This window comes from Lipophrys pholis (assembly GCF_963383615.2).
Source record: "Lipophrys pholis genome assembly, chromosome: 8".
Lineage (NCBI taxonomy): Eukaryota > Metazoa > Chordata > Actinopteri > Blenniiformes > Blenniidae > Lipophrys > Lipophrys pholis.
Window position 1 is genome coordinate 11272389 of NC_137630.1, and position 20391 is coordinate 11292779.

The 20391-nt window shown below is 40.5% G+C and overlaps 1 protein-coding gene across 1 annotated transcript; it reads left to right on the forward strand.

Moving 5' to 3' along the window:
- Positions 1 to 297: 297 nt before the first annotated feature.
- On the forward strand, positions 298 to 17356 carry l3mbtl1 (L3MBTL histone methyl-lysine binding protein 1). The gene is made up of 22 exons (XM_080469076.1): positions 298 to 326; positions 2066 to 2261; positions 4015 to 4196; positions 6156 to 6294; positions 7004 to 7160; positions 7231 to 7369; positions 7458 to 7506; positions 8628 to 8716; positions 9246 to 9350; positions 9524 to 9659; positions 11225 to 11316; positions 11809 to 11960; positions 12814 to 12890; positions 13236 to 13321; positions 13562 to 13672; positions 13903 to 14044; positions 15304 to 15403; positions 15804 to 15992; positions 16071 to 16120; positions 16461 to 16618; positions 16709 to 16771; positions 16961 to 17356. Exons 2-22 carry the CDS (start codon positions 2096 to 2098, stop codon positions 17093 to 17095), a joined length of 2517 nt encoding a protein of 838 aa, XP_080325202.1. The 5' UTR covers positions 298 to 326; positions 2066 to 2095; the 3' UTR covers positions 17096 to 17356.
- The last annotated feature ends 3035 nt before the right edge of the window (positions 17357 to 20391 follow it).

The following is a 20391-nucleotide window of genomic DNA, read 5'->3' on the forward strand; positions in this document are numbered from 1 at the left end:
AGTATCGACATGACCTATATCCTGCTAATTATATAATAAATGCTCTTTCATTAAAGGCTGCAAAGCCTCAGATAAAGGGAAACGCTATTGCTACTGGAGGCAGATGCAGATTGTGTACATTTGGTGTAAAACGGTGAGGTTGTGAACCGTCTCCAGTGTGATCGATGGCGGCACTACATTATTTTCACTTATCGACCATTAGTGGAAGTGGATCGGCGGAGCTGGAAGTCTTTTTTGGCGTTTCATTACAGCCCGACGAGCGGTGACTGTACTGTGGGCCGACGCATGCGCACTGGCAGCCCCGGAGCCGCAGGAGATCAGAGCTGGTAAGCCAAATTTCAGTTCCTGACATCTGCAAACACGAATTAATTTCAGAATTGCAACTTTGCCGCAACAAAAGCACGCATTTATTTAATTGACAGCGGCATCACAAGGACGAGCGTCAGTTTGTTTTTTATTTTCATTTTTTTTCTCCTTTGGCTGAAGCGTTTTGGCGTTATGGATGTTATGAACCACAAAGCTTTCCCCATCTTAAATATATACATCTGATTCCGGCGCCGGGGTGTGATTAATGTTCTCGACATTAACACATTTTATTCCAAGAAGCGGCTGCGCCCAGGTTTCTGTTAATTTCCAAGCTGCTTGACGATGTTTGGAGGTGAAAATGTTGCTCATTCATTAGAGATGTTGCTGGAACGGCTGACAGCCTTCATTTTTTCACTAAATGGGATTTTCACAGGAATTGAGAGACTGCTTTTACACATGTTTTGCCTCAAGGATTTCAGATCCTCCGCCATTTTAACTGAAATGCTGTATTTTAGTCTGGTTGTGTGTGTGTGTGTGTGTGTGTGTGTGTGTGGATGCTTGTTCGTAAATATTGGTGTGTCTCCATTATTGCCTGCTTTCATTGGAGGGTAATGGACGGCTGAGAAAAAAGTTATTCGAGGTCATGGTTTGTTTTGCATGAAATTGGGGGGGGATTTGGGTTTGTTTTTCTTGTTGAGTGAAATCTCTCGCAAAATTGGGAGTCTATAGTCTGAAGTTTACTACTGTAACACTTGAGTATAGATAATGATGATGCTGAAGCTTTTGGAATACTATTTTTTTTTTAGAAACAAGTTTGAATAGAAGAAAAACAAAATGAGAAGTTTCCAATGAAGTCAATTTGCTATATTCCAATGCCACATATGACAGTCATACGTAAAGGTTTGAATTAATGAATACTCCTCAAATGCTCATCAGTCAATCAAACATTTATTTATCCTTTAAAAATTTATTTACAGGCTATGATCATTGTTGTTTCCATTATGTGCCATACCACAAGTGAGTGTTGGTAAAGGTGTGTGTGTGTGTGTGTGTGTGTGTGTGTGTGTGTGTGTGTGTGTGTGTGTGTGTGTGTGTGTGTGTGTGTGTGTAGTTCTGTGTGAGTGACGTGTTATCTCCCCCCCCCCCAGATTTAACTGGCTTTAAGTCATGTTGACAGGTACCTTTCACTAATAGACTATAGGGCTGATGGTAACAATTGCCATTGGTTTCTATGTTGACAAAATGATCAGCTCTTTTAAAAAAACTGGTAAAATGGCTTAATTGCAAAAAGATTGTATAAATTACAGCATGTCATCTTAAAAAGACAGTGCAGTGTCCTTGACTGCAGCCTATGTGGACAGGGAGGAGAAGACGTTACTAACAAAGTAATTTTTCTTTCTTCCAATACCACATATAGCATCTTCAATCAATTGATTGATTGACCCACTGACCACTCAATCAATGAAATGTTCACTGGTCCAAATCCTTTTACACACTATGAAAAGTGAGATCCAACATCTACCATCATCCTTGAAGGTTTGAGGAGAAGATGTGGTCAATGACCTCATACATCAGTGCCACACCTCCCCTGAGTTCCAGCCATTGATCTTCTATAATGCTTTAAACCAGTTATGATCACACGCATGCGGGTACATTTAGAGATGAAAAATTAACCTCAAATTCATATTTGGGAGGAAACGAATTCAATCCCATGGAGAACATGCAAACTGCACACCCTCCTTCATCTCCTGCTTTTCAGTGGTCGAGCACAATATAGAGGGACGCCGTCATGAGCGCCAAAGTGAACACAGAGGCTCCACCCAAAGAACCCGACTCCGCCCCCGTGGAGCCCACGTCCTCGTCCCCCAGCGAGACCATCCTCATCTGCGGGAGCGACAGCGTGGCGAAGAAAGCCCGGCCCCAGCCGCACACCACCACAGCTCTCCTCCTACCAGGTGAGCTGAGCTCTGATGCTGACACCAGACAATCACACCAGACGTGTGTGTTTTCCAGCTGAGCTTGTCCTCTGATGACTTCATCCCCTGAGACAGGACTTCCATGAGCATCTTAAAAAGTAGAATACAATTCATGGGATCGTTTTTCAGATAAGTTCATTCAGACTCCCATATATTTGACATCATTACACTTAAACTGAAATATTCCAAGTCATTTTTACTGGTTCTTTATTAGTTTAACTGAACAATTATCAACATTAAAAATACAGTTTCTCAGAATATCATTTCATAATATAAAATTGAATTTATTTTCCAATTTAAGAAAAATTTATATTTTAGAAGTGCATGACGTGTTTTAGTTAATGTGTTATGAGTGAAGAAATAACTTACAAAACAATTAGTTTGTCAATGTTATCCTAATGTTTTGAGATGCAGCTGTCAATACTGACTCAGCCAATAAAATCACTTCATTATTTGAATTAAGAATTGTTGTTAATCACTGATTCTGCACCAGGAGGTCCAAAGGGGGTTGTTACTCTGAACTCAAGGCTTTGTCTGCTATGTGGTTGTTACGATTAGATTCACAGGTTTCATAAATTACATCCAGAAACTTTGTATAAACTGTCTGGTTCAAGGACTTGTGGATATAATGTGAAAGGCTGATACCCTTGCATTACGTCATGCAGAAGCAGTTTTTATTGATGGAAAAGTTAAGCAATTGTTTAATTGATCAAGAAAAAAATTAAACCAGTTTTTTGTCATTAAGTCTATATTAATGAAGATAAAGAAATACATTTCAACTATTAACATAGCGTGCTTTCAATCGGCAAATAATGAATTTAAATAACTATGACTTGTTGACCTGCTTGACATGAAACACATTTCCTCCTCGAAAAGTTGACTTTGACATTGGTTTTCCGTTACCTTTAATGATGTCATAATGTAACTCTATACTTTGCTTATATTTGTCAGCAGCCAATTATTAGTTTGTGATGATGTAATTAAGGGATTTTCACACAGATACACACAAAGAGAGCTGAAACAACATCACACTCCCCTTACTGTTGGGGTCCACAGACAATAACAAGCATAAACCACCCTTGAGCTAGTTTGAGTGTGTGTGTGTGTGTGTGTGTGTGTGTGTGTGTGTGTGTGTGTGTGTGTGTGTGTGTGTGTGTGTGTGTGTGTGTGTGTGTGTGTGTGTGTGTGTGTGTGTGTGTGTGTGTGTGTGTGCATTTATTTACAATGTGCTTTAATGAAAAAGGTTATTTTATCCCCGACTTGCTTTTTTCAATCATGATTTCTTAAAAAAATTAAATAAATAAATAAACAAATAAATAAATAAAATCATGATTTCTTTAATAGTTGAATAAAGGAAATAAATCACGCTGGGAAAAGACAACGCCCTGATCCCCAGACTCTTCTGAGGCTCTTTGTTGCTCCGAGGGGAGTCCCGTCACAAGCTGTAATAACCACAGGTCTTACTTATTTATAATAGCTACCACATTTATTCCATGCTTGACTTCTTGGTTTTAAAAAAGCCCCTCATATAATATGTTGTACTTTTATAATGAGATGCCTGATATAAGATTCATGTCAAATCTTCCAAACAAACACAGAGTCTTAATAAAATACTTTATACTGAATAACATGGAAATATTTTTTTTTAAAGTCAGAATAAGTTGGAAAAAGCAGTTGTACTGCGACAGTGCTTGATAAAAGTTATTCGTTTCTGATACAACACTTTTCTCAGCTCCTGGTCATCAGAAACTGGAAGTGACTCCAGCGGTCGCCGTGGGAAACCCAGGTAAAGGCGTCAGAGCCAATGAGATGGCCACGCCGGCCCTGACGGCACAGGTGGGCGGAGCTTGCAGCATCGTGCACGTCCTGGAGTGGAAGGAGGGGATGGCCATCCTGCCCAGTAGCAACCTCAAGGTAACCAGATGTGAATATCAACACAACACGACCAATCTCAACACCACAAACTCGTTCAAGCTTTCCTGCCATTGAGACGATCTGAGCCTTCAACTGCAGTTCATTTCATGAAGCGGTGGAATTCAAATTTAACATTTGGATCAGAGAGCACCAGAAGTGGTAGAAGTACACACATTTCTCATTCGAGGAGAAGTGCAAATGCTTGTAGCGTGTTTAACCTGATTTCACTTTTCATTCAAGCAAACCTGAAAGACCACACAGACCGTATGACCAGGGTGGAAAGGGGGGTGGCTGAGGGCTGTAGAGTGAATATTAATATATATTGCCTGCGTGAAGAGAAGATAGGTAAAGGTACGCCCACAAGCATGAACCATGTGAATTGAAAAAGCCATAATAGGTGCATCAAGTAGACTCAATTTAATTTTAATTTATATTTTCTTTTTGACCTCATGAAATCCACTCAGGGACTACGGAAGGGTTTAAAGTATCAACTTGTAGAATTACAGTATTGAAGCAGATATCTGAAGGAGATTTCGACTCATTCCCAATTTGAGCCATTGATGGGAATTGTGTTGTCGCTGTTGCCTGCTTCACTTTCAGCCATGATGCTACTTCTTCCTCTCACAGACATCAAGTTCAGGATACTTCATATCTTCTCTGCATCATGTCTCCTTCCTTCTATTTGATAGTTCTTACTTTCACATCATTACTGTCCTCTTACAAATACCATCCACTAGATGTACCACCAGTGACAGAAATGCATTATTTCTTATATGAAATCAGTTTTCATGTTGAGGAGACTCTAGAAGATGCCAACAAAAACCTTTAACTCCATGTAAAAGTGCTTTTTATTGCCTAGCTGACTGGTTCAAACACCTTCTGCTTGTTTATAAAGCTCTCAATACCCTCGCTCCACTTCACATCACACAGTTTATCTCACTTTACGCTCCAGTTGGACTACGTAGAATATATTTCTTTTAAATAGTCAATCGCTGTCTTAAGAAACAGCCTTTATGTTTAAAACAATGTTGAGGAAGTTGTTTTAACTCTCCACATCTTCAAGTAGTTTCTATTCATTACCAGCTGTATAATCATGTTTCTTTGGATTAGCTTTTTAGTCTCTTTTGTGTAGTTTTTGGTTTGTCCTCTGTTTTTAAACTCTTTGAGCGGATCGTCAATCTGCTTTTAGGTTTGTCTTAAAATGTAGGGGTCAAAAAAAGAAAGCTTTCTAAAGCAATGGATCCCCAGTAAAACACAAGTACTGTACCGTTCAAAATACATACAGAGGCAGAATTAGAGTATATTTACTTTGTTAGTGCCGAGCTCTGATTACATTAACTGTATAAGATATCTACATTCAAAATACATTTCTCAATACAAAATGCATTATATAAAATGGTATCCAAATGTAGACACAAAGCAGTCATGTTAAAAGAATAAACTACAAACATGCAGATGAAAAGATTTCAGTGTCAATTCTGATTGTAGGTGTCCATAGTGGAGTTATGGTTTTGAAAATAGCAAAGTTGAATACGTTGTGTAAAAAGTCCTCAAGTATGGCTCCAAGCACACACTTGAAACTAATCCTCATATCAGCACCAATTCTCCAAATTACTTTTTAATAATATCAATGTGCAATACTTAAACTTCTGGCAATATATATCCAAAAGAAATCCACAAATCTTCTTGAATAAACCGTCAAATCTACCAGGCTGTGAAAGAGATGAGAACAAATGAAGAGAACAGCAGGCGCGTCGCCCATGTAAAATTCATGACGAGTTGTTGTGAGAAAAAAGTTTGGATCAAAGACGTGGTCACACATCAAGATGCATTATGACAGATGAGCCGCTGATGCGTGTGTGTGTGTGTGTGTGTGTGTGTGTGTGTGTGTGTGTGTGTGTGTGTGTGTGTGTGTGTGTGTGTGTGTGTGTGTGTGTGTGTGTGTGTGTGTGTGTGTAGTTCTGTGTGAGTGACGTAGGAACTCTGAGCACATTGATCACCCCCGGGACCACCAGCAGCACAGCTGAACCAGCAGCCGCGGTGGCAGCAGGGACTTCTGGGAGATCCGCTGACGCAGAAAGTGCTCCAATCAAGCCAGGTAGTCAGGAGTCATGGTTACATAAGGGTGGAGTAACATCAGGCACCTCTTCACCAGAACACTGTTCTCTGAAACCCTGATGCCATGTGGGATTTATTATCTTTGCTTCCTTTCATGCTTTTTCTTACATTTTTCCAAACTTTTTTTCTGATACACAGCCATCAAACTGGCTAGTTTTCATGGTATTGAAACATTTTTGACTTTCAACATCCAGTCTGTTATACTAATAATCCGACTTAGAATTACAGGAAGCGAGAGCTGACCCTGGCTGAATATAGGTAAATGTGGGCTACCCTCTGGATCCATGCACACACAGGGAGAATGTACAAAACCCACTGGAAAACCTTCAAATCCAACCTCAAACCAAGAATACTGACGTGCTAACCACTATGTTAGTGAAGGGCTGCTTCTATAATACAGTGCATTGTGAATAATATATAGCTGTCATGCAAACGATCTGATGCCGTATTGTACTACAGGAATATGAAATGGTTGTATGTGCTGCAGGTGTTGTAGAATGTTGCATGCATTACTTGCCTGCCTCGGCACTTGAAGCACTTGAACAAACAGAAATGAGTAATAATTGTATCAACGGCTGCACTGCTCTTCACATGTGAAGAGGCTGCAGCTGCAGGCTCCAGAGCAACAATATTCAGACATGCTTAAAAGAAGAATCTCCAAAGTCTAAAATCTGTCTCTTATGTGTCAGATGTGCCGGCTCCTGTAAACTGTGTGCGAGCTGTGGAGCCGGAAAGGCTGGTGCCGGTCAAACCTGAACACCAGGTTGGACCCGGACAGCAAAACTACGAACCCAGAGCGCCCAGGAAATTCACAGAGGAGCTACGTCGAGACCCCATCCCTGAAAAGTACGTACACAACATCTCCTTCACCTTTACGACCTACGTTTGCATGAAGTGCCACCTCTGTGCTCCTCAGGAGGAGCGTCAGTGTGGAGAAGGTGCCGGCAGGCGGCAGGGTCTCCTCCCTCAACCCTGATCACCTCAAACCTATGAGGAAGAGGAAGAGGAAGGAGTACCTGAGTCCATCTGATGAAGACTCGGACATGGAGGGAACGGTACAACCTTCATCTAAACCTGCTCCCTTCAATGACCTTTTTATATTCACTCAGTTGTGATACTCGATACTCGATACATGTGTTTCAGGATGAAAAGGGGGACGATTCTAAAACAGATGGTCGACACATCAGAGGAGGTAAAAAAAAAACCTCTTTACATGTGGATCGTTGCTCATCAAAGATGCAGATTTCCAAAACAAGCAGGCAAGCAGCAAGAATCCATTAGAGGATCTGCTACTTTGGAAGTTCAAGACATTTAAAATCTCTGAAAATTTAACCCAGACTCTTAAAATGAATCATTTATGGAGCTGTTGCAGATGAAGAAATATAAAAGAAAAGAAAAATCCTCCATACAGAATATACATTTTTGAAGTCTTGCTCACTTTTTGTTAAATTTGCCTTAAACATATAAAGTATGAAACAAACCCTGGATGTCCAAAAGTCTGGAGGCATATTTTGCTATTAAAACAGTAATACTAGCCAGTTATGTAATACCTGCCAATAATATAGAATAAGAATAAGAATAATAGCAACATTTTTCAATGTGCTAAAGCCCAGAACATAATAACTTGCTGATAGTGTAATAAGATATTTGATCCATTATCATAAATACATTTTGCCCATAATGTAATGAGTTTTTACATGATTGTAAATAGCATTAAAAATCCTTTTAAAATCTATTAACTGCAGTCAGTAATGTAGTAATACATAAATAATATATAAATACTGCTGCGCTTCTTGGAAATAAAAACCTTTCTTGGAGATTTTTGTGCAGTTTTCTTATCATAAATAGCTCCAGTATGTTGGAAGGATCATCAGTCATCATATTCATTCATTGAAGAGACAAATTCTGCAACATTCCCTCTAAATCTTGGTTGTAAAAAATGTTTGACTGTTTTATCAGGTTATTGGTTGTTACAAACCCAATCATATTTCATTTGCATTTGACCTGCTCATTTAATTATCCTGAAGTATCTAATTAAAAATAGCAACCACAGTTTAAAGCAATCGCAGCTAAAACATTCGTTCACGTTCACCCCTCTCTATAATATTCAATTACTTTCCCTTCCTTTGCTTAAAAGCTTCTCTGAAGAGAAGCGTCTAAATAGGAGCGGCAGTGGATTATGTGATGCAGCAATTGCATCAGAGATTGTTGTGATACATATTTCATTGAGAACTGGCATGATGTTGTTGGCTTCATGCATGTTCTCCTAATATTTTGCTGTATTGTCCTTAAATCAATGCATCGGCGGTGAAGGTGGAGACAGCAAGACAGAGCAGTGGACGTGGGCTCAGTATCTGGAGGACACCAAAAGTGTTGCGGCTCCTAACAAGCTTTTCCAGGAGGTACGTTTCATCATAGAGGGTGATTTTATCCTGAGCCAGTATCTCACGCACACGCACCCGCACCCGCACCCCCCCCCCCCCCCCCCCCCCCACACACACACACGTATTCCCCTTGTTTCCAGCTTGTTACTACTATGACTTCATTTTAACTGTAGGTCAAATTGTTGGCCAGATTCCTTTATAAAAGAGATTTTAAATCTCATTGTTTTATCCTGGTAATTATAGTCCAATAAATAAATGCATAAAACCATGCTTGCACGGGTAGGCAACACATTTTTAATTTTTAATATCATGTGCTTGGAGCTGGCAGCAGAGCGGTGATCTTCCATTTTTCTGAACATTTCCTAAACACAGGTGCCAAACAAACCCCACGATCCTGGAAGGAAAAGATAAAAAGTTGTGTGAGAGCGATAAAAAACATGATCTTGCTCTGTTTTCCCCCTGATCCAATTCTCCCTCAAGGATAATTTATGTTCACTTGATGCTATTCTCTGTGTTGAGCTGAAACGTTCGCTCTCTCGTCACTCAGACCCAGCGGGTGCCGACGGTGAAAAATGGCTTTAAGCAGGGAATGAAACTCGAAGGCATTGACCCGCAGCATCCCTCCATGTACTTTGTCCTCACCGTGGCTGAGGTGAGCCAGACGTGCATTAACACGGCTGATGGGTCTTAATGATCCGACTTTTCATTATTTGACATTAAAAAAAAACAAAACCCCACTCAGGCTGCTCTGCATGCGGCGGCCAGTCAGTCAGGTTTCTCCCTCCTCAGCCCGCTGTTGGACTTTCTTCACGTATCGTGTTGCAGGTCTGCGGTTACCGGCTGCGGCTCCATTTTGACGGCTACTCGGACTGCCACGACTTCTGGGTGAACGCCAACTCCCCCGACATCCACCCCGCAGGCTGGTGTGAGAGCACAGGACACAAACTTCACACCCCCAAAGGTCAGAGGTCACACTGCTCGCTGCACCTTCACAATGCACAGAGCAAATAGGAAGAAATGGCATGTCGCACACTTTAACAGGATTAATATATAACTTGAAAGAAACAATTCTAAAGTAAAATGTGGCTCAACAGATGTTGCCAAATGTTTGATGAGTGAAGACCAAAGTATGACGACGCTGCAATTTTAGTTCAATGGGAGATTGTGTACAACAAGGAGAACAGAACAGAGTTTGTTTCAGAAATGAGAAACGTTTGAGCACTTTGCAGTAAAGAATTAAGTCAAACTAACTTAGAAAGAATTCAAAGTAATACAAGTTATATTTAAAGAATTATCTGATTGACCCACACTGGCAAACATATTATTCCAGTAAGAGTAGTTGTAAGTTGTGTATGTAAATGAACTGGCATGTGACCCGACTTCCAAAATAAGTTAAAGATGCCTTAAAAAAATTGTTGAATGATTTTAACTTTACCGTAATTGAGTACATTTCAGAGTGTGTACTTTTTCATTTGTAAGATGTTAAATCTGCACTTATATGAAATTTTCTTCTTAAACAAAAGTGTCTCCTAATAAGTAGAGAATGTGAATACTTTTGGCCACTCTGGTTGTAACAGACATCAAATCATTGTAATCCTTTATTCTTTTTTAAAAAACTATTTCGATCATATAATTATTAGTTTGTCATTTTTATTGACCACGACAGCTATTGAATCATCATCATTGCATATCTCTCACTGTATTATTGTAGAATTGTTCTTCTACAATGAAGCAGGGTGGCAGTATGAGTTACTTTCCCTTGAGATCAGGCATCAATCAGCTGATGTCCTGAAGCAGAGTCTGTAGCGTTTACCTCTGAACTTCCTGGAAGAAGATGGTTCATGGATGAGAACAGAGAACAAAAGATTGTTACAACTCCATTATACAAGTAACAGAAGAGGTTATATGTAGAGGATGAGCTGTGGACATTTTGAAACTCACACAGACACAACCGGCTTCTGCAGCATCTGAAAATGGCAGCTGCCTTCAGACCTTCAGAGCAATAAAATAAAAACAGTGACTCTAGAGGAAGCCGGGATATCATGAGTCACAATCACAAGTTGGTTGAGTGTTGAGGAAAATGATCAAACCAAGATCCCGTGGGACCTGTGGTAATTGCACAAAATCTCTCAGACGTCGAGTAGAGAATCTGAGCTGGAGGATTAAAAGATGCCACCAGAACACAGGAGTCGGACCAGCTCAGCTTAACAGGGTCTAGTCTCGGGGGAAGTGGGGGAACCTTATAAGAAATGGGCTACTGGAACAAGAACAAGGCAGAGAGCAAGACACGGAGGGAAGTCTGCAATCCGAGCAGCGCTGGTGAGAGTGATTATATGTAGAGGACGTGAGACAGACGTCATCATGAGCTGAGAGTTACAAAGTTAGAGACCTGAAAACTACCAAAACTAACCCTGGTCTACTGATAACAATGTGAATACAGCAAATTCAAACTAAACCTGCTGCAACCGTTGCTGAGACTGACTTATCCTCCCCCTTCCCCTCTCTCTCTTTGTGTGTTTTCTGCAGGCTGCAAGGAAGAGGAGTTTACTTGGACCAACTATTTGAGAATGACTAAAGCACAAGTGGCCCCCAAAGAACTGTTTGCCAGCCCTGGGAGGGTAACTGCCCCTGTACAGTTTAATAAAAAGTAGTTTTATTAACTACATACGAGAATGGATTGAGGTGACTGATTTAGGGCTGGAAGAACTCCAACTTCAGTAAGAGACACTCATAATGAAAGGTTTATTTTTCACAATGTGCACCTCTCGCAGAGATTTTCTTGTCCTCTCATAGATCATGATAGTGCTGTTGCAGACTGTTGCAGTATAAGATTTTGCAGGGTTTTTTTGTCAACTTCCAGCCTGGTCTTCTCTGATTTTAGATGCATACAATGCCAATAGGGAATACAAGGGAATTGTCATACTTTATTCTTGTTTGGAATGATGCAGACCTCCATATTTACTAGTATATATCTTAATAATCAATGTTCTTTAATAATTAATTGACAAACAATTGTCAGCCATGTTTGTACAGGCTGGCATCCATCAGGTGTCTTCGTTTTTTTAGCCTGTCACTTTTAGTCGAGTCTAACTTGTTGGTATTCTGCGCAGATGGATGTTAAGTGTGGGTTCGACACAGGAATGAAGCTGGAGGCCGTTGACCGTATGAATCCCTCCCTCATCTGTGTAGCTACTGTCACTGACGTGGTGGATGACCGCTTCCTGGTTCACTTTGACAACTGGGACGACACATATGACTATTGGTAAGCCACGGTCATAGATTCAGTATTTCCATATGAAGCAAGAACCTTATATTTGTATTGTTAAAGCAGCTCAATGAATCCCATTCTAAGACCTAGTTTTTGCCGTGTGAGTCCCACAATATCGTGATGATCACTGCCCTCTCACACTACCTTCCTGTGAGTATTCCCTCAATCTGCATTGGGGCATTTGAGGAAAATTCCTCCCGGTCACCTCTTTGGATGAGGCCTCAAGGTTGACTGCCGAGGAAATGATATTGTTTTATCTATATTCTCTTTTGATGTACATTCTATATCCTTATCCATCTTTCTTTTGCAGGGAGGAAGATGGATAGATGATCTTAACTCATAACTCAATATTTAATTATTCCCATTTTATTATTCTAGCAATACAATCACAAATCCATTATTCAGCTCAAAGAATGAATGAAAAAAAAATAATAGAGAAGTTGCTTCACATTCTGTGGCCAGTAGGGGGCAGTATTTAATCTGTTTGCAACCTTTTTCGTCCAGTGAAGAAATCCTAAAAACAAACCAAATTGCTTCAGTATATGCTTTTAGACGTGATTGTGTATTACCAAGTGTCTGTTAGCTCCAAACATCTTATTCAAATTGTAATCGTTTTTTTCCAAAGTTTTATGATGAGAAATTATAGTTTCATTTTAAATCAGAGCTGTTGGAGCAAACTGAATTGACTGCAGCAGACTGAACTGAACACCCAGTTACCTCAGTTGTTGGACCATTTCTTGTGCGGGTTAAAACTTCAAATCACAACGTTGCTCTTATGAGTTTGATTGTAATTCTCAGAAATGTCATGTCAAATCTAGATGTTGTTGCTCTATATTAACATCTGCAGGTGTGATGCCAGCAGTCCGTATATTCACCCCATCGGTTGGTGCCAAGAGAGGAATCTACCCCTAACACCACCCCAAGGTAACCAGTTTGCTTGCTGTTGTTGTGTTCAGCCAGAGTGACTCATAAACCTCTCAAACAGCTCTGTCACATTATTTCATGTGTCCTCAGCGATGTCCTTTTGTTCTATTCACTTCTATTTAACTGCAGTTCTGGTGAATATATATAGTGCACACTGGACAATAGTGGAAAAATAAGTTATGAACGCAATGATTATCACAATATATTGATGAGGCGGTTATTAATTAATTGGTTTATTTTTAAGAAAGCTGACAAAAAAATTTAAAGGTCATTTGTATTGAAATGAAGGTTTTTGCTTAGTGAGCGGATGTATTTCTTCGGTGATGTGTTTTGCTGCTGCGCCAGATTACCCAGACCAGGGCCGGTTCTCCTGGTCTCTGTACCTTGAGGAGACGGGTTCCCAGGCCGTGGTTCCTGAGTCCTTCAAAGTGGTGAGAATAAGGGAAACCTTTTTATTTGCTAAACTGTAGATAATGTGTTAAAATACTGAAAAATGTACGAGTGAGAGCACATTGGTACTGATTGGGAAAAAACATCATTATAAGAACTAAACTAGATATCCAAGATGAGATCACTGACAGTCTGATGGAAAATATAGACGACATGTTTTGTTATCAAGAGGAGCATAAAAGCTGAGTGTGTTTTCCCATCATCCTCTGCTCTGTCTCCAGCGGGCGGCCCACAGTTTCCAGCCTCAGATGAAACTGGAGGCTGTGGATAAGAGAAGTCCAGGTCTAATCAGAGTGGCCACTGTGGAGGAGGTGGAGACCCACCGCATCAAGGTAATTCACTGAACGTGCGGGGGAAGACCACGCTCTCATGTGACCGAGGTCTTGGTTAATATCTCCTCAAGGTCCCTCGGATCCATTACAGCTTTACCTGAATGCACCATTGACCAGGTGGTGTTGTTTTGATGGGCCCACAGGGATGAACTGCTCACATATACAGATACTGTAATCTACATCTTTATAAGCAACTGCAGACCCATCAATCCCCTCTGTTCCTCCTTCAGGTCCATTATGATGGATGGAGTCATGTCTATGATGAGTGGATGGACTCAGATCATCCAGACATCCACCCAGCAGGCTGGTGTGAGGCGACGGGGCACCCGCTAAAAGTTCCTCCAAGAGACTCCAAAATGCAACAACCACATGGTAGTACTCAGAACGCTGTCAGTCTTTAAATGAAATGTGACAGTAGCACGGCTGTGTCCAGGGTGCTTGTGTGGGTGTTAGTTTGTCGATTGTTGTTTGTTTTTGCCAGTTATTGCCGGTCTCGGGCCATTAGAGGCAACTGGATACTGCCTCCAGCCAATCTCAGTGTTCATATTCTTTATGCTTTTTTCTCATGAAATGGACTCTGGTGCTATTCCATTTGTGGAAGTGTGATCGCTGTCATCAGCAGCCTGGTGTACACCAGACAAGCGGACTGAGTCGGCTTACAAAGTGATTTTTTTATGCTGTAGTCTTTTGTCTGAACCCAATCCAGACCTGGAAGCTGTAAGTAGACCAAACACAGGAAGAGACGGCCTTCAGAAGCACCATTTCCTCACAGTTTATTGTAAATGATGTGCATATTTAGGCAACGCAAGTTCAGTTCAGAGCAACGTTCAAGCGCAATATATGGTACTTTTCAAGAACTCTGGAAATACATTAAGTTCAAAATTAAAGGAGCATTTAAATCATGTTTCAGATCATTAAAAACCAGAAAAAGAGCTGTCACATGACAATCTGTAGAATGACCTTTCATTAGGGGAGAGAACCTTCTGAGTTCCCTAATCTTTCCTGGAGGATTGTGGTATTGGCCACAGGCCGCTGTACCCAACTGTTATGAAGAGGGAGCTGAGCTTTAACGTCAAGCTCTCTGTTTACTGGTGGTCTCCATACCCACCTTCACCTATGGGCATGAATTATGGGCCCTGACCATATGGGATCATGGATATAGAAGCAGCTGAAATAAGTTTCCTCCTCCACCACGTACAGACTCGGAGTTGAGCTACTCCTCCACATTGAGACGAACCAGTTGAGGGGGTCTGGGCATCTGATTAGGATGCTTCCCGGAGCGCCTTTCCTGGGAGCGATTTCTGGAATAATGCCTACTGGAGAGATTATCTCTGGAAGATGGATGGATGGATGGATGGATGGATGGATGGATGGATGGATGGATGGATGGATGGATGGATGGATGGATGGATGGATGGATGGATGGACGGGTCATGTGTGTAATTTTGTCATCCTGAGTGTTCAAAGATCAAATTATTGTTTTTGCCAATTTAGTTTGTTATTATATCTACATTGTTTTAGTTCTACTTAGTAGACGTTAGTTACTCATTGTCCTATGAGCAGAGCCTTAACCTGTCCTGTCTGTGTGTAACTATTTTGGAATGTTAACATCTATCTCTCCCTGTCTGAAGGTGTCAGGGAACTCCCTGCTACGGGTCAAACCACCTACTCCTCCTCTGTTCCCTGTAAACCCATCAGCCACCCCAGAACCAAGTACAGCTTCCACAACAGGTCAGTGCTGAACGCAGCTCTGCAGTATGAAACTTTAAAATAATGTTTACAATGAGTGATGTTTAAAATTTATCTTGGATCAGCCTCAGTAAATATCTGTGGACAGAGGAAAGGCCTTTTCCCAGCATGGATGTTTTTCCTTTTCATTTTTGAGAAGAAATCACAATAACAAGAAACAATGAATTATTAAAACACATCTAACGAACACAAGAAATGCTTTTTATTGCTTTTGTATCTCAACTGCTGTCACCAGTAATGTCTTACGATATTAAAAACGTTGGGATGTCGGCACTGAGGGAACAATGTGTTTGAGTTTCTTTCAGTGGGACTCATCCTTCCATACTTGTGAGAACTCTGCTTTGAGCTTATTTCCATGTACACCTCTGTTTTTTTAAAACAGGAAGTGTCCGACTCCTGGTTGTGACGGTTCCGGCCATGTGACCGGTCGTTTCACTGCCCATCACTGCATATCCGGCTGCCCGCTGGCTGAGCGTAACCAGGGCAGGCTGAAGGCCGAGCTGTCGGACTCAGAGTGCAAGAGAAACATTTTCTTTGGCCAGAGGACCAAGAAAGCTCATTACCGCGGCAGGTAACGAGGTGTGGCTGCACAGACATGTATAGTATGTGCAGGTTTTGTTTTGTCTCATTTTAAACTTGTGTTTTTCAGGATCGGTCGTCCTCCAAAATACAGGAAGAACCAGCAGAGAGATTATCAAAGTAGGTTCACTGAATACATCAGTGGTTAATTGATATTTTTGTTAATCTGAGGCGGGTGGAGGTGCCTCATGTCTGATGCATGTGTGGTTGTAATTAGAGTCATTTAGATAAATAGTTAGAATCAATTCGGTTACTGAAATTCTGTTGGCCTACAATGATCGAACATCTACGTTTTTCAAGTTTTGTTAGTTTGGATCATGTTTTACCTGCCGAGCTTTAGGGGGTGGAGTTTATCTCGTGTACTGCAGAACCACTAGGATGTTTCAATGAAGTACGATTGAATTCTGCCCAACTTCTTAGCCGTTTCATTGTCTTCTCGGGTGGATTTGTATTCCTGCAGATATGTCCTCGGACGGCGTGTATTCCTCTCTGTTTATGTCAGCTCTGAGCGGACAGTCAGACCGGACTCTCTCCCTGTGTTGGGAGCAGCACTGTAAACTGCTGCCCGGCGTTCAGGGCATCCACGCCAGTCAGGTGGCGACATGGAGTGTTGAAGAGGTAATTCAATACTATAGCTTAGCTGGCCTTGTCTTTATCTTCTTTCTGTGAGTTAATCTTTTTTTTTTTCTTCTCTTAAATCTGTTGCAGGTTTTCAGGTTTGTCCAGAATTTAATCGGCTGTGAAGAACAGGCTCGTCTCTTCAAAGACGAGGTGAGATCAGGCGAATGGATGAATGAATAATAATGAAGAGTAACATCATTGAAAATGTCAACAACGCCCTGCAAGCTCTCACGTGAGAGCGGTTAAAATAGTTGAATTGATTTTCCTCTTTATTGGTGACCTTAAAACTTTGTGGTTTTCATAACAGTCGTGACCAGCTTGCTGTTTTTGTTTCTCCAGATGATCGATGGAGAAGCTTTCCTCCTTCTGACTCAGACCGACATCGTGAAAATCATGAGCATAAAGCTCGGACCCGCCCTCAAGATCTCCAACGCCATCCTCATGTTCAAGAGCACAGACGAGGAACTAAAGTGATCCCGCCTCCTCCTCTTCACTCGCCAGGGGCCTCGCTGGGGCCGCAGATCATCTTGTGCCAAATCCATTCTGTCGCCGGGAAAAAGACCCTGAACCCTTTTTCATGTGTTTGGTGTCCTGTACCCATCAGAGAGAGGAGGGAGGGAGGGGAGGTGTGGTCCAATCAGGGAAGAGGAAGTGAGAGAATACATAAAAGATAAAGGAAGAACATAATTCTAACCTCAAGTGTTTTAAAATCTGAGTGGAAATGGCTGAAATTAGAAAAAAAAAAAAAAAAAAACGCTCAGGTGTTCAATGTTCTGTAAAGCGGGATTTAAATAATTTTTTTTAAACAGACATCTGTTGTTTTACCCATGTCACACCTGTACAAGAAGCTTCAACATTCTGCTGCTGCTCGCTGTCATGCAGCGGAGGTTTTGATATATTGATGAAAACCTGTCAACTCAGCTGGAACAGATGTCGTTTATCTTGTGGAGAAGTTTACCCACGGTCAGGTCCCAGGAGAAACTCACTGGATTTGACTAAAATCATCAGGTTATAACTTCTGTGGAGACGATGGCAAAAATAAGCTACAAAGGAAACGATATTAAAGTACATGACGTTGTTAAAAGAGGTTAGAAAAAAAGTTTTGAGTGTTGGACAAAAGACAAGCGATGAGGCGTGTTAACAAACGTTAAGTGAGGTGAATGTTGCTGGTCAGTGGAGCTAGAAGCTTCACATTATGTGCAATAAAATAAATTAAGACAGAAGTACTGTATTTAGTAACACTTGATATTACAGCTCCGTGTTGATCAGACAATTTGCTGCACTGTAACCTTATTAAATGAAATTAAATAAGCTGCTTTATTCACACTGTTGGACAAAGTGTTTAAGTTAAGCGGTTGGTGAAAAGGAAACCTCATTTCTCTCAAGTATTTGTGTTTACTGCCTCAAATGTCTTCTCACTGCACCATTAATGTGAAAATGTCAAAGACTGAGGAGCTGTAATGTTTGAAATGTTACCCTCTGCAACAGTAGTTTGAGTTTTTAGCTCTCTATGTAAAAAAAAAAAAGAAAAAAGTGAAATAATTTTTTAGTGATTCTTAATAGATGAGAGAGACTCTTTGCATTGGAATTTCAGCACAACTGTGAAAAGTATAATGTATTTTACACGACGATGTTACTGCACTTCGACACTAGAGAGTGCAAAAATCCACATTTTAACACGATAAAGATGGATCTGGTACACAGCCAGTGGAGCTCTCTGCAGTTTACATGTGACTCCATTCAGACTGTGTTCTTTGAAATGTTTACATTATCTGTCAAAGTTGGTTTAAAAAAAACAAAAAAAAAATACTGTATGAAATTGACCTGGTGAGATGAATGTTTCAAGGGCTCCTGGAATCTCAAATATTACTTCTTTGTGTGTCTCTCTGGTGGGATTCGTGTGTGTGCGTGTGTATGAGTGTGTGTGTGCGTGTGCGTGTGTGTGTGCGTGTGCGTCAAAAATAATCTCGGGTCACAAAAGTCATTCAAATCATATGAATTAATAAACATCCCAAAGCTGTCTCGTCTGACTGATGCCTCTGTGTTGTGCCTCATTTCAGACGCTGGCATTGTGTGCAATGTGCTATTGACTATAAACTTCCTTTGCTTATATCACACCCCCTATTGGACGTATTGTCGTCAACAGTTAAGTGTGGTGGTGGCAACCACATCTACGCCCTTTTTTTACTCTCACTGTTTATCTTGTTCCATACAGAGAACAGACGTTACTGATAAAATGCATCTGCACATTTCGCAGGCTTTGAATTACGTATTCATCCATGTTTCTCATATGAAAGAAGGATGTATGATGAGAAAAAACAACATGCGGAACCACCTAGTTTTTATTGTGCAGAACGACATTGATTCTAATAGAAACATGCATCTTTACTTTCACGGGTGAATTTTCAACTTACAACACACGTACAGAAAGATTTGTGACGGAAAATCTTTATTCAGTTTTGATTTAGTTAGTTAGTGAAGCTGAAGATTTATTTTTCAATGAGAGAAGAGTTGTTCATCTTTTGAATTTGATGTAAAGCCAATTTTCTTTCAACCTTTATAAGTGCATTTGCAAGATTTCAACTCTACAAGTTCTATATTTAAATAATTAACAACAAAATCAGTTTAAATAAACATAATTACGTTCCAGTTGAGCAATATTTTTCAATACTGTGAAACTGACCAAAACTACATACATTTTAGTATTTCAAGTTTTTCAAAATGTGCTCCTGTATTCTTAGAAAAATATTTTAAAAAATTATTGAGTACAATTGCAATGTATTATTTACAAACATTAAATACTCTCACTACTTTAGTCTCATTTACTATATGTCTAGAATCAAATACTATCAAGTTCTGTAGATTTCAGTGTTTCTTCATATGATCAAGTACAGTTTTTCACATTTTATTCTTATCTTTTCAAATGAACACATGAATCAAACGACATGGTGCCCAAACTGGGCTTTGGGAAATAGTTCAAGCATATGGTTGTTTATGCTGTTATGAAAAAAAAACAGCATTCATGTCAATAATCAAATTTTTAATTCTCCTAGTTTAATATTTCTTTCAGTTTACTACAGTTCAGGAGAACACATGGAGAGATGCCCAAGTTACCAAGTGTAGTAACTTACATAATAAAGGGTTGTCAACAGCATGCTCAGTTAAGGGCCTCATGAGGGGGTTGTGTTTACCCCTCTCTCCCCGCAGAAAGCTTGCGTGTTCTCCCTCCGTGTCCCACAAACCAAACAGGTAAGCTTGTTTTCCATCCATCTATTTTCTTCCCCAGTCTTTTCCAGTTCAGGGTCGCGGGGTGCTGGAGCCGATCCCAGCCCAATGTGGGCGAGGGCAGCGTGGACAGGTCGCCAGTGTGTCACAGGTCAAACAACTACACACTCTCACATTCACACCGAGGGACAATTTAACGTCACCGGTTGAACTCACGTGCATAAATAAAATAGAAAATAATCCGTTGGAGAACCATTGAAAAACCACAAAAAGTCTATTTTGACATGAAAAAAAATTCTATTTAGCGGTGGAAAGTCAAAATAAGTGGATTCATATTTTGTATACTGTGATAAAGTCACACTTTTCACCAGTTCAGCTCTTTTACGCTGAAGCGAATTTGTAGCGCAGTTGAAATGTAGATTTAAAGTTAGATTTTGCCAACAGGTTATATCTTTGCTTTCTAACAAATGGTAAAACAGAATTCAGTACATACCATGGTGCTGGGTGGATTTCTTTATATAGAGGTTTGACCAGCCACGAAGAGC